The 16,886-nt window shown below is 38.9% G+C and overlaps 2 protein-coding genes across 4 annotated transcripts in view; one reads left to right on the plus strand and one right to left on the minus strand.

Annotated features, from left to right (window-relative positions):
* The window catches only part of LOC115453245 (probable serine/threonine-protein kinase DDB_G0283337), a 17,798-nt gene extending 17,483 nt beyond the window's left edge, over positions 1–315 (plus strand). The window contains exon 10 of the mRNA XM_037441043.1: positions 67–315. Coding sequence (XP_037296940.1) covers positions 67–297 — 231 coding nt within the window. The 3' untranslated portion in view covers positions 298–315. The remainder of the gene's footprint in view (positions 1–66) is intronic.
* Positions 41–16,533, minus strand: LOC115453244 (zinc finger protein 26). Of its 3 annotated transcripts, none has more exons than XM_037441114.1 (15): positions 16,389–16,533; positions 13,840–13,955; positions 12,713–12,847; positions 11,077–11,321; positions 9,415–9,829; positions 8,284–8,417; positions 7,071–7,296; positions 5,826–5,959; positions 5,630–5,701; positions 4,489–4,627; positions 4,225–4,355; positions 3,180–3,285; positions 2,513–2,626; positions 1,849–2,064; positions 41–1,556 (listed from the first exon to the last, which is right to left on the minus strand). In XM_037441114.1, exons 2-15 carry the CDS (start codon positions 13,942–13,944, stop codon positions 1,098–1,100), a joined length of 2,631 nt encoding a protein of 876 aa, XP_037297011.1. In that variant the 5' UTR covers positions 13,945–13,955; positions 16,389–16,533; the 3' UTR covers positions 41–1,097. The 3 variants fall into 3 exon arrangements, with proteins under 3 accessions (XP_037297011.1, XP_037297052.1, XP_037297094.1); XM_037441155.1 differs by having other exon boundaries at positions 13,840–13,981; XM_037441197.1 differs by lacking the exon at positions 16,389–16,533 and adding an exon at positions 14,051–14,105.
* Between the last annotated feature and the right edge of the window lie 353 nt (positions 16,534–16,886).

Below are 16,886 nucleotides of genomic sequence, written 5' to 3' on the forward strand. Positions count from 1 at the left end.
AACCTACATTCATTCTACTCGTTAGAAAAATAAAACAAAATTAATTTGAATATTTTTATTCCACAGAGAATTAACAACAAACAAATCAATTTAGACGATATAATTAAAAACATATCAACGTCAGGAATTATTGACGATCTGACTGATAAACTAACTGACAGAGTTATTGACAGACTGACGCGAGCTATGGACAACGAGAAATTAGAAAAAGAAGAATCATTAGAACAAATTGAAATTATCCTTGATCCAAACAAGAAGGTCACACATAATATTATAATAAATGGTAGAGTTTATTAAACCCTTGTTTTACAATAATTCATTTTATTTCATTTCAATACTGCCATTCTAAGCTCAAAAGCGGTATATCAAAAAATCAAAATCTTGATTTTTGTCGTCAGATAGCTTAAAGAAATACCCATCCAATGAACTTATCTAAATACCGGTATCTTGTTTAGAACTTGTTAAAAATCTTAGAGTTTCTCTATCTCAGTTTTACATACAAAACTATATTTACAAAACTTTGATTATCTCGAAATAAGGTTTCCCTGAAATACCGCTTTTTCGCTTAGCACGCCAATATAGTAAATCTAATTATATTAGCTCACAGCTGAAATATCATTATTTGGTATTTTTTTATACGCAGGCCAAGCCGCGATCACAACTAGTGCAAAGGGTATTTGACAATATTTGATTTTGTCCATTTTTAATATGTAACAGCAATTAGTACAAAAAGAAATCTTATGAAAACAAAGAAATGAGACAGTAATTCAAATTTCAAATATTGCTACGTGCGAGTGGGCGTGGAGTGGAGATATCGCTCCATCTCTTTCTTTTGCAAGCAAAATAATGCCCGCTGACGTCACATGCCTGTATTTCGTACCTTTTCTGTTTTAAAATTATTTTTTGTTCAAATGAATTAGGTTATAACAGTGACGTTTTGTTTGCCATTTCAGTTCAGATTTTGAATAAATTACTGTTGTTCAAGTGAATTAGGTTATAACAGTGTCGTTTTGCTTGTTTTAAGTACAGATTTTTAACAAATTTATATAGACGTTCGTGTCTAGAATAATCAATGGCTGTTAATAATTGAAGTCTTATCACTCCCCATACTCCACTCTGTACAAAACACCACCAATATTCACAAACTGCTCCCCATCTTGTTCAATAACCTCCAAATTATCCAAACACTCCACTACTTCTGTCACTTTTACCTCTTCCTTCTTCTTAGCTTTCTTCTTCTTCTTTAATGCCCCTTTCAGGCCCATCTCCGGTTTGTCTACTATCACATAGTCACTGAAGTCTTGAAGTACCTCCTTCTTTTCGTGGAGATAGTCCCACAACTCTATCGTGATCTTGGCCAATACATCTTTGCTTAGTAAGCTGACGTTTAACTTCATTTGTGGGTAGACGTATAGTGTGAAGGTGAATTTGCCGTCGACCCGAGGCGCCGCCATTGATATTTTATGTACATTCATTGCGTGCTCTTTCAGGAACTCGCCGTGCGAGAATAATTTTGAACAGAAATCACATTGGTAAGGTTGTTCCGGGGCGTGGACCTGTAAGTAATACGACTTATTAGGGAACGAAAAATATATTTTACATACATATAACTGTGAAAAATCCACTTTTTTTAAGTTGACAGTGGGGGTTTTATAGTACTAATTTTAGTTTTAAAAATATATAATAAACTGTCTCAACTATTTTAGGTGGGTACCACGCCATTCTGAGATGGGCACGTACGGCATAACGTTTACCGCTTGATATGTTACTATATGACAAATAAAAAAAAGAAAAAAAAAAAAAAAAAAAAAAGACCGTTGAATTGTAAAAAGACGAAACAACATCAACCTTCAGTATATGATCTCTGCACTCGGAGGACCACTTGAACGTGACGTCACACAGCGCGCACACGTACGGGCGGCGCGTGTGCACGCGCACCACGTGCGACGCGAACCGCCGCGTGTCGCCGAACGTGCGCGTCGGGTAGCACAGCGCGCACTCGAGCGACTCCTGCGCAACTGCCATAGACGTGTGGCGACGCTTGTGCTCGTTCAGATCCGCCACCTGTGGACATTTATTTTTACACAAGTTCATTTCGACTTTAAAATGCAATAAATTTAAGAATCAATAATACTATAATAGTTTTATAAAAAAAACTAGCTTTTGCTTGCGGCTTCGCGCGCGTAAAGGAATTTTCCAGAAAAAAATCCCACTTTATATTTTTCAAAGATAGATAGTACTATTATTATTATTATATTCCTTATTCATAGACGTTATTTATCTAAGGACGGAGCATTGCTGTGATAACAAGTTTCTCAGTGCTGACGGCATGGCAGCCTTCGCAGTGCGTAGACATAGGGTCGTTGTGATTGGCTAATATTCAGATACAACTTGAATCTAGTTGGCTGTCAGATAAACAAAGCTGAGAAACAGACTTGTTATCACAACAACGCTCCGTCCTTAGATAAATAACGTCTATGAATAAGGGAGTTATTATTCAATTAGATCTCACCGTCTGCCCGCACTGATCGCACAGTTTGACGTTGAACGGCCGGTAGAGTTCCTTGGGATGCTCCCGTTTGTGATGCAAGTGGTACTCGCGGCTGCTCTCGAACTCCAAGGCGCACTGGAAAGACACGAAATGTGTTTTTTTTTTATTCAATCTCGAAAGCGCAACAACTCTAAGGCGCACTGGAAAGACACGGCATGTGTTTCTTTTATTGCAATCTCTAACTTTAAGCCGCACTGGTAAGACATGCAAAGTGTTTTTTTATGGCAATCTTGAACTCTAAGGCGCATTGGAAAGACCGAAACGTCTTTTTTTAATTGCAAATTTAAACTCTAAGGCGCATTGGAAAGATACGCTATGTGTTTTTTTATTGCAATCTCAAACTCTAAAACGCACTGAAGCGACACGGCATGTGTTTTTTTTATTGCAATTTCAAACTCTAAGGCGCAATGGAAGACACGGCATGTAATTTTTTTATTGCAATCTCCAACTCTAAGGCGTACTAACAAGAAACTTAACATGTATAGAGATCATCCACACGAATCTCTTCACTTACAGTATTATCAACCTAGCTAGAAATACTTAAACATTAACTTACCAAACTTTTACTAATGTAGTTAGGAATTAAAATAGTTTATACAAATGGGCCGCTGTATAAGTAAATACTCACATAAGCACAATTGATTTTACACTTGGTGCTCTTGCAATCGAACCGTACATGAATTTCGAGCTCCTCGGGCGAGTCGAACAGCATCTTGCAAGGGTTGCACGCGTTTCTGCAACAAACATCTTTATTACTATAGCCGGTAGTAGGATATTCGTATCCACCTGTATAGGGACAGCCGAGGACACACTGAGATGATGACACTCCTATGGAGGTATCTATATGAAAACGAATATATCTCTTGATCACGTTATAACGATAATTGGTGGTAGGTCTCTCATATGTGAGTTCGCCTGGGTAGGTAGCAATGTCTATTTCTATCAAGCAGCAGTGTGTATTCACTGTTGTGTTCCGGTTTGAACATTGTAGCCAGTGTAACTACCGTAATAAGACATCTCATGTCTCAGGATGGTGAGCGCAGTGGAATACCAAACAATACTTTGTAATTCAAGGTGTTGGTGTTTCTACTGTTTATCGGTCGTATCGCTTACCATCAGGCGTTCGGCAGGCCTGTGACGTCATTCAATGCAATAAAAAAAATCTGTTTATTAAAAAGCGACAATCTTAAGATGCTGGCCTTAATTTGACAGCGTCTTAGCTGATATTATACTTCAGAGCAAAACTGTGTTGCACCTATTAATGCGGCCTTATAATATCACCCCTGTATTATATACTGTCCCACTGCTGAGCACGGGCCTCTTCTACTACTGAGAGGGAATAGGCCTTAGTCAATCACGCTGGCCTAGTGCGGGTTGGTAGACTTCACACACGCTCGAAAATTCCTATAGAGAATTTCTCAGGTATGCAGGTTTCCTCACGATGTTTTCCTTTACCGTTAAATCAAGCGATAATTCAAAAAGAATACACACATAATTTTTTTTAGTAAATTCAGTGTTGTGTGCCCTTGGGATTTGAACCTGCGGACATTCGTCTCGGCAGTCCGTTCCACAACCAACTAGCCTATCACGCACTTGCACAATGCGGCCTTGAAACGTGCAAACCAAACTAAACCCCACAGCTGTAACATGCAACCGATACTATGTTTACTCACTGTAAAGTGCTAGCGACGTCGCCATGTTCATGTTTGAGCACGTGCATTTCATACGCCCTCTTCGACAGGAATTGGAACGAGCAGATTTTACAATAATGTTCACTGTCACCTTCGAACGGGTTGTCTATGCTCTGTAATAATAACAGTCCTGTTATACTGTCCCACTGCTGGGCAAAAAACCCAGTCACAATTATTTTGACCCGACCCGGGATACGAAAGTCGCATATCATGCAACCTCGTCCCCATTCACCTCTCGGTACTTACAATAGTCTCATGCGTGGACAGCTGGTGTTGGTACAATAACTCCTCTTCGGGTAAAGATTCCCCGCATAAGTTGCAGTGGTAGTTGTGCGTCTTGGTGTAGTGTGCCGAGTACCTGTGCTTTCTCAACATGGAATCTGCTCTGTTGATGATAAGGGTTATTATTGAAAAGCATGAACGAAGCCAGAGACGGCAGAAGAGGCAAGCTGCCTTAGATTATGGACCCTGTACTTGATATACCCACATTATTGTACGACCCATATGTACTTGATAGGTTTGCTCGCGGCCTCGCCCGCGTGAAGCTTTCCGGGATAAAAGTCCTGCTATATATTTTCCCGGGATAGAAAATAGTAGTAGACCTTCTCAGGGTCTTAAACTATCTCTACAGGAAATTATATAAAAATCCGTTCAGTAGATATTGAGAAAATCGATCACACTGACAGAAAAGTGTACTTTGTGTTATAATATGTATGCATATGTTAAATTAATAGAAATACACACACACTCGCGCATATACACGGTCATTTTGACATTGCGTTACTAAATGAAAGACGTTCTGAGGGATGAAATAGTAAGCGTGAGTATATCTCAGTGTTCTTAGTACAATTGTTAATAAAATACTGGCTCAGCATTAATAATAATAAATAATAATACAGCCCTGTATTATATACTTGCCCACTACTGAGCACGGGCCTCCTCTACTACTGAGAGGGATTAGGCCTTAGTCCTCCACGCTGTAGTGCGGATTGGTAGACTTCACACACCCTCGAAATTCCTATAGAGAACTTCTCAGATGTGCAGGTTTCCTCACGATGTTTTCCTTCACCGTTAAAGCGAACGATAAATTCACAATCTCAGCATTACCAGGTTCTATTTTATATGTAGCCTGTGTATATCCGGTTCCAACAGGCCGGCATAATTATGTCGACTGTCGAAGGGTAATCATGACTCGTCAGTCGAGATTGTATTGGACCCCACTCCATTTACCGTCAGGTGCATGGGTCACTGCTGTGCTCGTAAAAATAAAGTCTCCAAGCTGGTACTGAGCAGCAATGCCAATATCACTTCATCCAATAGGAAAATTGCAGATATCACGCCAGTACCGCAAACTCCGCCACAGAGGCAACTGTGTATATCCACTTACCTGAATTGCTTATCGCAAAATTCACACAAGAAATTTGAATTGTGGGTTTCCATATGGAACTCTGCTTCCAAACTGAAAAAGGAATAGAAAAAGGTTAAGTACTGGCTCAAAATGTAAAACACAAACACAACAAATAAGCAAGCCGTAAAAATTAACACAAGAAGTGGGCAAATGTCATAAAAATTGAATGACTTACAGATTGTTAGCGACCACCGGGCACTGTTTGCAATGGTACGTATACTTGTGCATGGATTTTACGTGGGAAGACAGCTTCCTAGCCGACCTGTAGTGCGCACGGCAGATATCACACTGATGGCTCTCCTTTGATACCTGAAACAATAATATCAGTTCTGCATAATATTTGTTAGACAATTATTGTAAACGCAATATAAAACGAGCACGTCACTAATGACGTTTTGACAAAATAGAACGTCTCTTCTTCTTCTTCTTCTTCTTCTTCGGATCGGATAACCCCAAGATGCACAATTCGGAAATATCAAAGCGACTCGGTGCACAGTGGAAAGACCTCTCAGAATCCGAGAAGCAACCGTTCATCGACGAGGCGAAGAGACTTCGCGCTGTTCACATGAAGGAAGGAACACCCAGACTAGAGCGCGAATTCGCGCCGCACGCGCAGCCGCACGAGCAGCTCGCCATGAAACGCAAGTACGGGCAGCAGGACCTCAGCCACATCATCAACACGTACCACGTGCCCGACGAGCAGCGGTACGCGGCCGTGAACGAGCGCGCCATGCCGCTCATCTGAGAATCACCGTTCGCGTGCGACATCGACATCCCGCCTCTATGAGCGGCTCGTGTCGCCCGCCTGCACCCGCTGCCTGTCGCCCCCAGTGACTTTGTCGCGAGACAGTTTTCGCGTTAGGACAGGGCTCGTTATCCCGGCATAAACATACTCCTGGGTATGTCGTTCATTTGTTTTGTAATGTACCGACGGATGCCGTAATATTCGCGGCCTGTTGTCGGTGGCTCGCCGTCGGCCCTTGCCGGCGGCCGACGCGCGCCACCTCATTCAATGTTGCTGATGAATTATCTTGTATTATTGTATTTTTTCATGGTTTAAGTTAAAATATTTTAAGTCGTGCCGTGCGGAAGGATGCCAGGGTTTGAGTGCAAGACGCGTGAGAGACGATGTAGTGCTTGAGGTAATTGGAAAACCAAAAAAAATTAAACAATTTGTAAATATAGTGTTAAAGGCTAGAGTTGACGTTGGAGTTAGTCGGTAATGTAGGTAGATAGCGATAAGTCGTGCCACGACGCTGCACTCGTACGCCTGTCGTGCGTTGTACAAAATATTTGTTATATGGAAACGAAACGTTATAAAGACAACAAAGAAGAAGACAACAAATACTTTTTCCTTTTGAAGTACGGGACCCTACAAAAAGTACAAGTGTCGTTTGCCATACTGATATTCAACACTCACCGGCGCCGCATGCTTCTTCAAATGTTGCTGCAACACACCTATACTCAAGAAGCGCGTATCACACACCCGGCATCGGTGTACCGCTTCCGGCAGGAACCGTCTCATCTCAGTTTCCTCTTTCGTGCAAGGTTTTAAGTGGAAGTGTTTTTTTATGCAAGTCATCCTTGACTCGTACACAGTGATCGGTTTGGGGTGTTCTTTCTTGTGATGTTGAATTAATACGTTCCTGAAAACATAATACTAGCTTTTAATATACTTAAGCGGCGCTAGCCTAGTTAGTTGTGGAACGGACTGCCGAGACGAATGTCCGCAGGTTCTAAACCCAAACACACCTGTGACTTTTCTTAAGTAATGTGCGTATTTTTTTGGGAATTATCGCTTGCTTTAACAGTGAAGAAAATCATAATGAGGAACCCCGCTGAGAAGTTCCCTATAGGAATTTCGAAGGAGCGTGAAGTCTAATCTGCACTACAACGTGGTGGATTAAACCTAATCCCTCTCAGTAGTAGAGGAGGCCTGTACAGTGGGACAATATATAATACAGGACTAATATTTATGTTTATTATTATACTTTGGAAAATCTTGCTTGAACATTGACATCTGTTATTGAAACCACGCCCTGAACGGTTCGTAACTTTTAACGATACAATTTCATGCGAAAAAATATAATTAGCTGGTGGTAGGAAATAATTTAAATCCGCCTGGATAGCGACCGTACACAAGGTGTTAAAACACGCCATAGTCGCGTGTGTCGCGTTCCAGGATCAGCCTGTGTATATCCAGTAATCATCTCTCGTCAGTCGACATTCTATTGCACATTCACTTACCATCAAGTGCAGGGGATCACTTTGCCCCGTGTAAAAAATAGAGCAAGGGCGTAATAGTAACACTCCTTACCATTATATATTTAGTATAAAGGTAGACACCGCTGTAGAGGAACAGATGGTTGCGTTCCTCTATGGAAGGGGAAGATTCCCAGTCAGGCAGATGTTGTGACCGGCCGCGGCGTCTCCGACGGTTCTTATTCGGAGGTGGTATATGCTGCACGTCGCGAAAATTGTGCAAGCGTAATTCAGGATCGACGTCGCCATCTATCGTAATACTGCAGTTGTGTCACTGTATCGATCCTCTTGCAGTTCCGGCGATGTTGACGAGATGGCGGTGTATGCATCGATTGTACCGCAACATATATATACAATAAATAATTACTTACAAATCATACATGGGCGCTGCGTCGCACTTCTTACATTTATATTCATACAAATGCGACACTGATATGTGGGTGCACAACTCCTTTTCGGTGCAGTATTTTATTTTGCAAACTTTACACATGAACTTGAAATGTATCTGAAAAAACAAAAATCTGTTGCGACATACACGTGGTGTGTTTTTGTGTGAGCAAAACCGACACGTGGCGAATTATAAATCTATACATATAAAACAAAGTCCCCTTTTCTGTCTGTCTGTATGTTATCGATTTTCCCAAAACCTACTGAAAAGATTTTTATGATATTTGATACGGAGATAGTTTAAGACCCCGGGGAAAATATATAGCGGGACTTTTATCCCGGCCAACCCCTTCACGCGGGCGAAGCCGCGAGCAAAAGCTAGTAAAATATTCAATCACAAAGGAGCACACGCTTGCGTGTTAAAATTAGCGTTCTAGAATTGCGACAACACTTGCGCCGTGTTTTGCACGTGATGACACCTATCTTGTCAGACGCATGCTCGAAGCGATATTTTTCACACGCTTGGTATACAGAACCCCTTTTGCATATTTGTTTTGGCGCCGCTAAAGAAATTAGTGCTAGCTTGAGGCACCACAGATTGGTGGTGTTTTCCATCTCGAAGCGAACCAAAAGGTTCAGAAAGTCATACTGGTGGCGCACCTGATACACGACACAGGGCGACAGGGTTTTTAAAAAAAGAAAACACGATTATTCCTTTAAAAAAATGGCATCGTGACGACTGGACAATGGATAGAGACAGACTGGCTACTCGGCCCGTGTTCGGTCTTTATATTGGAATAATAGCACTGACTTGACAGGTCTTGTCTATATCATCAGATATGTGTACATTCAGGGGATGTAACACACCATCAGGCTGTGAAATGGTTTGCCAGCATACATGTTCCCTATTTCCTATAGCTTAGAGTCTTTCAAGCGGAGCGTGAAGCGATTATGCAGGCCGGCATGACTGTACCGACCGTCTGGAGATGCTTGTATCTTTCCAGCACTTTCCACGGGCTTCACTATTAATATCAGATGCAGTAAAGCCACTTTACGGAGCAATAATAAAAAAAAGCTACATACAAAATAGAAAGTGGATAGATTCTAGTACTCACATCTTGATTATGCTGATTAACGTGTTTCACTAATTGCTTTATATCGTCGTAAACGACAAGGCAGAGTGCACACTTAATCCTGGCGTTTTTAAACCAAGGCTCTTCCATTCTCTTCTTAAACGCCTCCTTTTGCTCCGTATCATCTAACATCCTTATTTTAGTCTGCGCTAGAATCGCGCAAATTTCCAATACCTTCCTTGATAAATACTTCTTGTGGCCTTTGTGGTAAACTTCATTATGCGTGTCTGTTGTCTTGTCCTCTGATTTTGCGGCGGGCGTAGGCGAAGGAGGAGATGGTGGGGACGGTATGTCTTCGAAATCCATTGGTGTATCGTCTAAGGTTTCTGGCAATTCTTCTGGCACTTCTAGTTCAGTCATTTCTGTGTCTTGGATTTCCGTTTCTTCGTTTGGGATGCTATAAAAATATTTGATGTTAGGTTTTGCTCGCGATTTTACACTAAGCCTTTTAACGTAATTAATACTGTGTATTTTACGAGGCAAAAAGAATATGGTCTATCTATACATATTATAAAACAAAGTCCTTTTTTTGTCTGTGTGTATGTTATCGATTTTCTCAAAATCTACTGAACGGATGTTTATGATATTTATTATGGAGATAGTTTAAGACCCTGGGAAGGTTATAGGCTACTTTATATCCCGGGAACATATATAGCGGGATATTTATCCCAGAAAACCCCTTCACGCTGGCCAGGCCGCGAGCAAAAGCTAGTGTGCTATATTTCATTCAAATCCGTACTCTAATTGTTGCTTTTATTTTTAACAAACGTCTACACAAACTGTCGCATGTATATAAGTAAAATGAGATGTATAAAAAAATCCAGAAAACTAAGACAAATCTAATGTTTTATGAAATCACTAACTAACGTAACCATAGATTATTTTATACAGTGACTTTTGATGTTTAGTGACCGGATATCTTGGATTCGATTCCCAAGTCCAGTACTACTGTTTGGTTTTTTCCACCATTTACCATGACAGAACCGCAATTATAACATCAAGCAGGCCGAACGCACGCCCGCACGGGAGGACATTTATCACGGCCCTAGGCACACAGTTCAGCGTGCATACCTTATGGTTGCCAATTCACATTGAGGCCTATGAGGGCTCGCGAACATTTCCTGGCTTTGTCCCCTCTTCCATTTTTAAAGTTTCCCTATCCTTTCCCTATAATTCCTTCCCAGCTTTCGCCTTCTAACTTTCCTCCAGGGCAGTCGCTAAGCTAGCCGATTCTAGTATACCGATCGCACGTTTCCCTCGGTGTAGACAGCGAGGTCCAATACTCAAAAAAAAACATCAAGCAGGCTGACATAAAAACTAAACTAAATTGTTTCGATACATGAAAGGCAATAATATTTAAGCGACAATCAGTAAATTTTTGAGTAGTGCTTTAAAGTTTAGATTTTAATATGAAAATTCATAACAATTCAACTTTTATTTTATACAGATATAGTCTAATGTTATTAAAATTGTCCTAGACCGACAAAACCTAGATCAAATGACGCAGAAAAAAACGGTTATTCAAAATATTTATATAATTCATTTTCGGTATTGATAGATTGCCTTTCAAAAGTTGGTTTCCACATGCTTGTATTTGCGTCAACCCCACAATAAGGTAAAACAGGAATAGCTGGAATATATTACCTTGTATCATGTTCTGGTTCTATATCGATATGTAGTATCGATTTTCCAGTGCCAATATCTTTTTTGGTCATCACTATTTCTTCCACATTCGGCTCGTACTTGTCTATTGAAGCGATTATAGTATCGATATCTGGTGTTATCGTATCGATTGTATAGTACGCCATGTTTTCACTATTATTCCGTGTATATGGTGATTTCAAATTCGTTCTTTTTCTGTTTACCTGCATTATGTTGTTTAGTGTAACCTGAAAGAAATCTTTAATTGAGAGTAATAATAAAATAGAACCAGATTTATATTGTATAATGTCCTAATGCTTGCCATGAGTCTTTTCTAACCGCCTTATTCTTAGTCGGTATTTATCTAAGCTCTATCTTTGCTGTGATAACAAGTCTGTTTCTCAGTGCTGACGGCATGGCAGCCTTCGCAGTGCGTAGACATAGGGCCGTTGTGATTGGCTAATATTGAGATACAACTTTAATCTAGTTAGCTGTCAACAAACAAAGCTGAACAAATAACAAGCTGTCAGTTAAACAAAGCTGAGGAACAGACTTGTTATCACAGCAAAGCTTCGTCCTTAGATAAATAACGTCTATGAATCCTCATTACACCCTTGGGTAAGGCTTTCGTCAAGTCAACCAAGCTTAACACCATGTCACACACGTCAAGTGCGGTCCGCACACCTGATGTGTTTTTAGGCGCGCAATACTAGTATATATCACTGATGGTAGTGACTGGTAGTACTGACTAGTGGTAGGTCTCTCATATGTGAGAGTCCGCCTGGGTAGGTACCACCGCAATGTCTACTTCAGTCAAGAAGTGTGTAGTCGCTGTTGTGTTCCGGTTTGAAAGACATTGTAGCCAGTGTAAATACTGGTCATAATAAGACTTAACATCTCATGTCTTAAGATGGCGAGCGCAGTGGAATACCAAACATTACTTGGAAATTCAAGGTGTTGGATGGTGTTTCTACTGTTTATCGGTCGTCTCGCTTACCATTAGGCGAACGGCAAGCTCACCTCGTCATTCAATGCAATAAAAAAAATCACACACCAGCCGCCTACAAAATTCCTACAACAGTGAGGTAGTACATTACTAAAACACATACGGTGTATTTAATGTAGCTAATGGGAATGTTTTAACACAGGCTAGATGAGCCGTGCCAGGGGACTTTCACTTTTATTATCATCAACATTAGTGTTAAGTTAGTGTTACTTTTCTATGACGTTTTTATTTTTTAGACTTTACTATGTATAAACGTTTGTTATCGTAAAGAAAACAAATATTATAGGATAAAAAAATACCTTACATGCACCGATATACTACGTACTAGATTTGGCGTTCCGAACATTAACTGTGTTCAACTTAATTGAACTGCAATCTATACAACTACTTTAGTATGGTGTCAATATTGACAGCTTGTGTTTGTGTACGGAGTGGCGCTCATGATATAAGAACTCGAGTCTAAGTGTAAACTTGAGTGTGAAAAAAAATATATATTAGTCAAATAAGTAAAATTATTTGTTGTTCAAGTGAATAAATAGGTTATAACAGTAACATTTTGGTTGTTTTAGTTCAGATTTTGAACAAATAGTTTATACGGACGTTCGTCTCTATAGAATATATGTCAATGCTTACATGTTTCTCAACTGCCAGGATTTCTTTTAGAACAAAATGAGCGCGCCTACACCGCCTTCGGAACGCCAACAGCTTTTTCAAATGTGTGTGGCATTCCGCGCAAAAATAATTCGGCAACCCGTCCACTGAAGTTATCTGAAAATAAAATATACTGATTATTTAGGTTACTATGTAGTATAGTATAAAACAAAGTCGCTTTCTCTGTCCCTATGTCCCTTTGTTTGCTTAAATCTTTAAAACTACGCAACGGATTTTGATGCGGTTTTCAAGAGGAAGGTTTATATGTATAATAACATCCATTAAATAGTGGAGAAATACTGTTGTTTTGTTATGTTATACCCGTGCGAAGCCAGAGCGGGCCGCTATGTTTTTATATACAACGTTCACAGTTTTTCTGTAGTGTATTTAGTATCAGCATTACACCCGTGCGAAGCCGGGGCGGGTCGCTGTTAACATATATAATCAGGCAGGCAGTTGAGACAATAGAGTATTTGACTATGTTCGATTTTGTGCAATTTTTAATATGTAACAGTAATTACAAAAAATAAATCCTGTGAAAACAGCATTAAAATTCTATAAGAAATGAGACAGTAATTCAAATTTCAAATATTGCTACGTGTGGGAGTGGGCGTGGAGTGGAGATATCGCTCCATCTCTTTCTTTTGCACATCGTAATGCTTTGAGTGGAGAAGTGAGCGAGAAAAAAAAAGGCGCTAGATATGTGTAACGCGGAGTGACTCATTGAATTAATATTTTTGGAAAAATCATTCAGTTCATTGTGAATATGTTTTATAAATAAATAACACATTAAATTTCAATTAACTGATGAAAAAAGGTCGAGTATGTCTTTTTCATAGGATTTTTTTTTATTTTTTATCATGCCATCAGTCCTTTTGACTATGAGCAGATGAGATGTTAGAGTCGAAGGAATATATGGCTTACTCCACTGGGGGTAGCCCCAGTGGAGTAAGCGCTTTCTTGGGAATGTTTAAGTTTTACTGCTTATCCTTATCAAAGATGTCACGCTGCTTTTTTAGCCAACATATGCTTTCGAGTATGGTGAGTTGACCCGCGAGTTTCATAGGATTTAGCTACAATAAAAAAAAAAAAAAGAAATGTGTACCAACCGCAAGTCCTGTAATAGAGTTGAAGGTCTTCTTGGTTAGTTCTGTCACCTTCTCCATCTTGCCTTTGGTGGAGAGGCAAGCTCTGCACGCTCGGATGTCGAACATTATCACTTAAGCTGAAAAAATATGTATTTGAATTAATCTGAAAAAAAAAATATTACATCATGTTTGAATAAGTTATATAAATATAACAATAAACGCACAATCTCACCTCATCCCCCAGGGGTAGGCAGAGGTTCAACTAATGCATCCACTTTTCACTGTGTGAATTTCATCACATGATATAGGGTATGGGGCTATTACAATATCACTACATAGTATAAAACAAAGTCGCTTTCTCTGTCCCTATGTGTGCTTAAATCTTTAAAACTACGCAACGGATTTTGATGCGGTTTTTTTTAATAGATAGAGTGATTCAAGAGGAAGGTTTATATGTATAATAACATCCATTAAATAGTGGAGAAATACTGTTATTTTGTTATGTTATACCCGTGCGAAGCCAGAGCGGGCCGCTATGTTTTTATATACAACGTTCACAGTTTTTCTGTAGTGTATTTAGTATCAACATTGCACCCGTGCGAAGCCTGGGCGGGTCGCTAGTCAGTCATAAATTACAGACCCCAGGCTGATACTGACCAGAAAAACCCAATATTAATGATAGTTGCCTCACATTGTCGCATTACAATACTTCTGTAATGAATGTGTGTGAGAAAAATAAAAATATAAATATCATTTCGGTTAACAAACCAGTGATTTTTTTATTATTATTATTTAATTCATGTCATGTATAAGATGGGGGTGGTTTAAAAAAGTTAGAGTTTGGAAGTGCTCAAAACGGAAGTGTGCTGCACCAGAATAATTACGGAACTTATGTGAGTTCATAACAATTCACAAAACTGATTTTATAATTATGTCTGTCTGTTTTTTTTACTTAAATCCAAATACCTTTATTTACTATAAAGGGTATTTTTATGTCTTTAATTTTTTATATGTATTTCACAGTGGCTTTCTTTAAAGCTTGTCCTTTTATCAGATAGCCTCCAGCATTCGCCATTTTTTTCCCTATTCCTTGCCATTCTCTTCTACACTGGTCTGGCATCCTGTTTGTTATTACGCACCTCCAAAACCATTAAATCAAATAAAATACTTTATTCATCACTTAGGGGACCGTAGTTGCACTTATGATAAGTCAAGGTACATGAGAATATTTAATTATTATCACTCATATAACTAAAGACATTTTACATTGGACATACAATAAATGAAAGACTATAAAATAAATAAAAATGTCAGCTCAGGCAGAAAAGAAGAAATACAAAATATGTATATATGGGACTCCACAATACAGTTTGCTTTGTGTGGGGACCTTTGTCAATACATTTATTAATTTCGTATATTACTGTTAAATTCATACTTTGTATATTCATTATGTATACATCTTTTTGTTAAATAAAAATATTTTCCATTTTAATTTTTTTTTTCATTTACAATTTTAATATCATCACTATGATAAAATTTATGTGGTCAGAGTATAATTGAGAGCGACATTATGGAATGGCTTTGTTCAAATTAGATATCAGAAAAAGGTTATCGAGACCATTGTTGATTGAGAGATACAAAGTTACCGGCACTGCTAGCAACATGTACTTCGGATGGAAAATTAAACAAATACATCATTATAAAAAACAAACACAGATCACGCATTTATCCCCAAAGGGCTATGCAGAGGTGCAACCAGGGCACCCACTTTTCGCCAAGTGTGTTCTGTTCCATGAAAGGGGGCTAGCCTCACATCATTATAACCAATTTTATTAAATCTTAGAGGCTCAGGAGAGTAATTATAGGGTGTCATGACCACATACTACCTCAGGTCCTGGACTCAAGCCCCCATTAGAGTGGAAGAGTACTGACTTGTCTCAGCGCTCTAGCGCACGCTTCACATTCAAGTTTTTACAAATACCTTTAACGATTATATAGCTTGACCACCAGTAGCATAGCTTGCCATACAGAGGCCCTATATCTAAATTTGTTTGGGAGCCCTTCAGAGCAGTTCGAACTTTTGGCGCCCGCTTAGTTTAATGTAAGTATGGGCCAAGCGGAGCCCAAAAGCTCTGGACCCAATATCACTGATAAGGCTGAGACAGCGGTAACTACGCACTTGTTGACAACATCAAATGGTCTCAAAAATTTTAAAAATTTTCCAATCCGAGAATCGAACTCAGAATCTCTGTTAACATGTAGTACATAAATATTAACGAAGAAAAAGATCTCTATGTTAAGCAATTATTAATTTTAAATGCCCTTTCAAGTGTAGTCAGGCATTAATAAACTCTTGATTTAAGGTTTTGTAACCTACAACAGCTTCCGAAGTATAGAATATTTATAATTTAACTATTCTAAATAGTATAGTAAATATTTCTAAACACTCAAGTTGTTTCTAAATTCAAAGAAATTATGCGATGTATAATTTGGTTGCTTCTAAACTGAAACGACATTCATTCAATATGTGGCAATAGGCTTCATGAAATCCAAAATATCACAAAACATACCTTATAATAACAAATTCAAATCATGTTTTGAAAATTTCAAATGAATGTCAAACGAAATCATCGAAGAGTAACTTTGAACCTCAATAATTTTTACAAAAATATGGCGACACGTTTGTAGAAATGTGATTGCAGGTGGCGTTCTTGTTGTCTAATGTCTATTTGACTTGAGCCTGCAAAAGGGCGCGCAGTACAAAATACAGATTAAAAATGTTCAACACTAGGTATCAATAAGAGTTTTATTACCAACTTTAGTTTTTGTAATCTAGGTTCAATGTTCTAAAACGCAATATAGAATGCAATTTATTTTCTCTAGATCTATCGGTACTCAAAAAGTGGTGTGTATTAAATGTTATGGGGTCTGAACTGTAACTATACGCCGTCCAAGACTAGGTACACATGAGTAAATTATAATCTTAGACCGATTAAATTAGAGTTTAGAGTAGTAGACTGTAGGAAATAGATTAAATTTTATAATTATGTACTTTTTAGTATTACCTA

The sequence above is a fragment of the Manduca sexta genome, chromosome 1, assembly GCF_014839805.1.
Source record: "Manduca sexta isolate Smith_Timp_Sample1 chromosome 1, JHU_Msex_v1.0, whole genome shotgun sequence".
Lineage (NCBI taxonomy): Eukaryota > Metazoa > Arthropoda > Insecta > Lepidoptera > Sphingidae > Manduca > Manduca sexta.

Excerpts from the sequence above, each read along its gene's own strand:
- LOC115453244 (XM_037441114.1), bottom strand. The coding sequence starts at position 13,944 with ATGTTCGACATCCGAGCGTGCAGAGCTTGCCTCTCCACCAAAGGCAAG. Across the intron at positions 12,848-13,839 it reads ACTCTATTACAGGACTTGCG|ATAACTTCAGTGGACGGGTT; the intron begins GTTGGTACACAT and ends TTTTATTTTCAG. Across the intron at positions 7,297-8,283 it reads GCAGCGCCCATGTATGATTT|GAACGTATTAATTCAACATC; the intron begins GTAAGTAATTAT and ends TTATGTTTTCAG.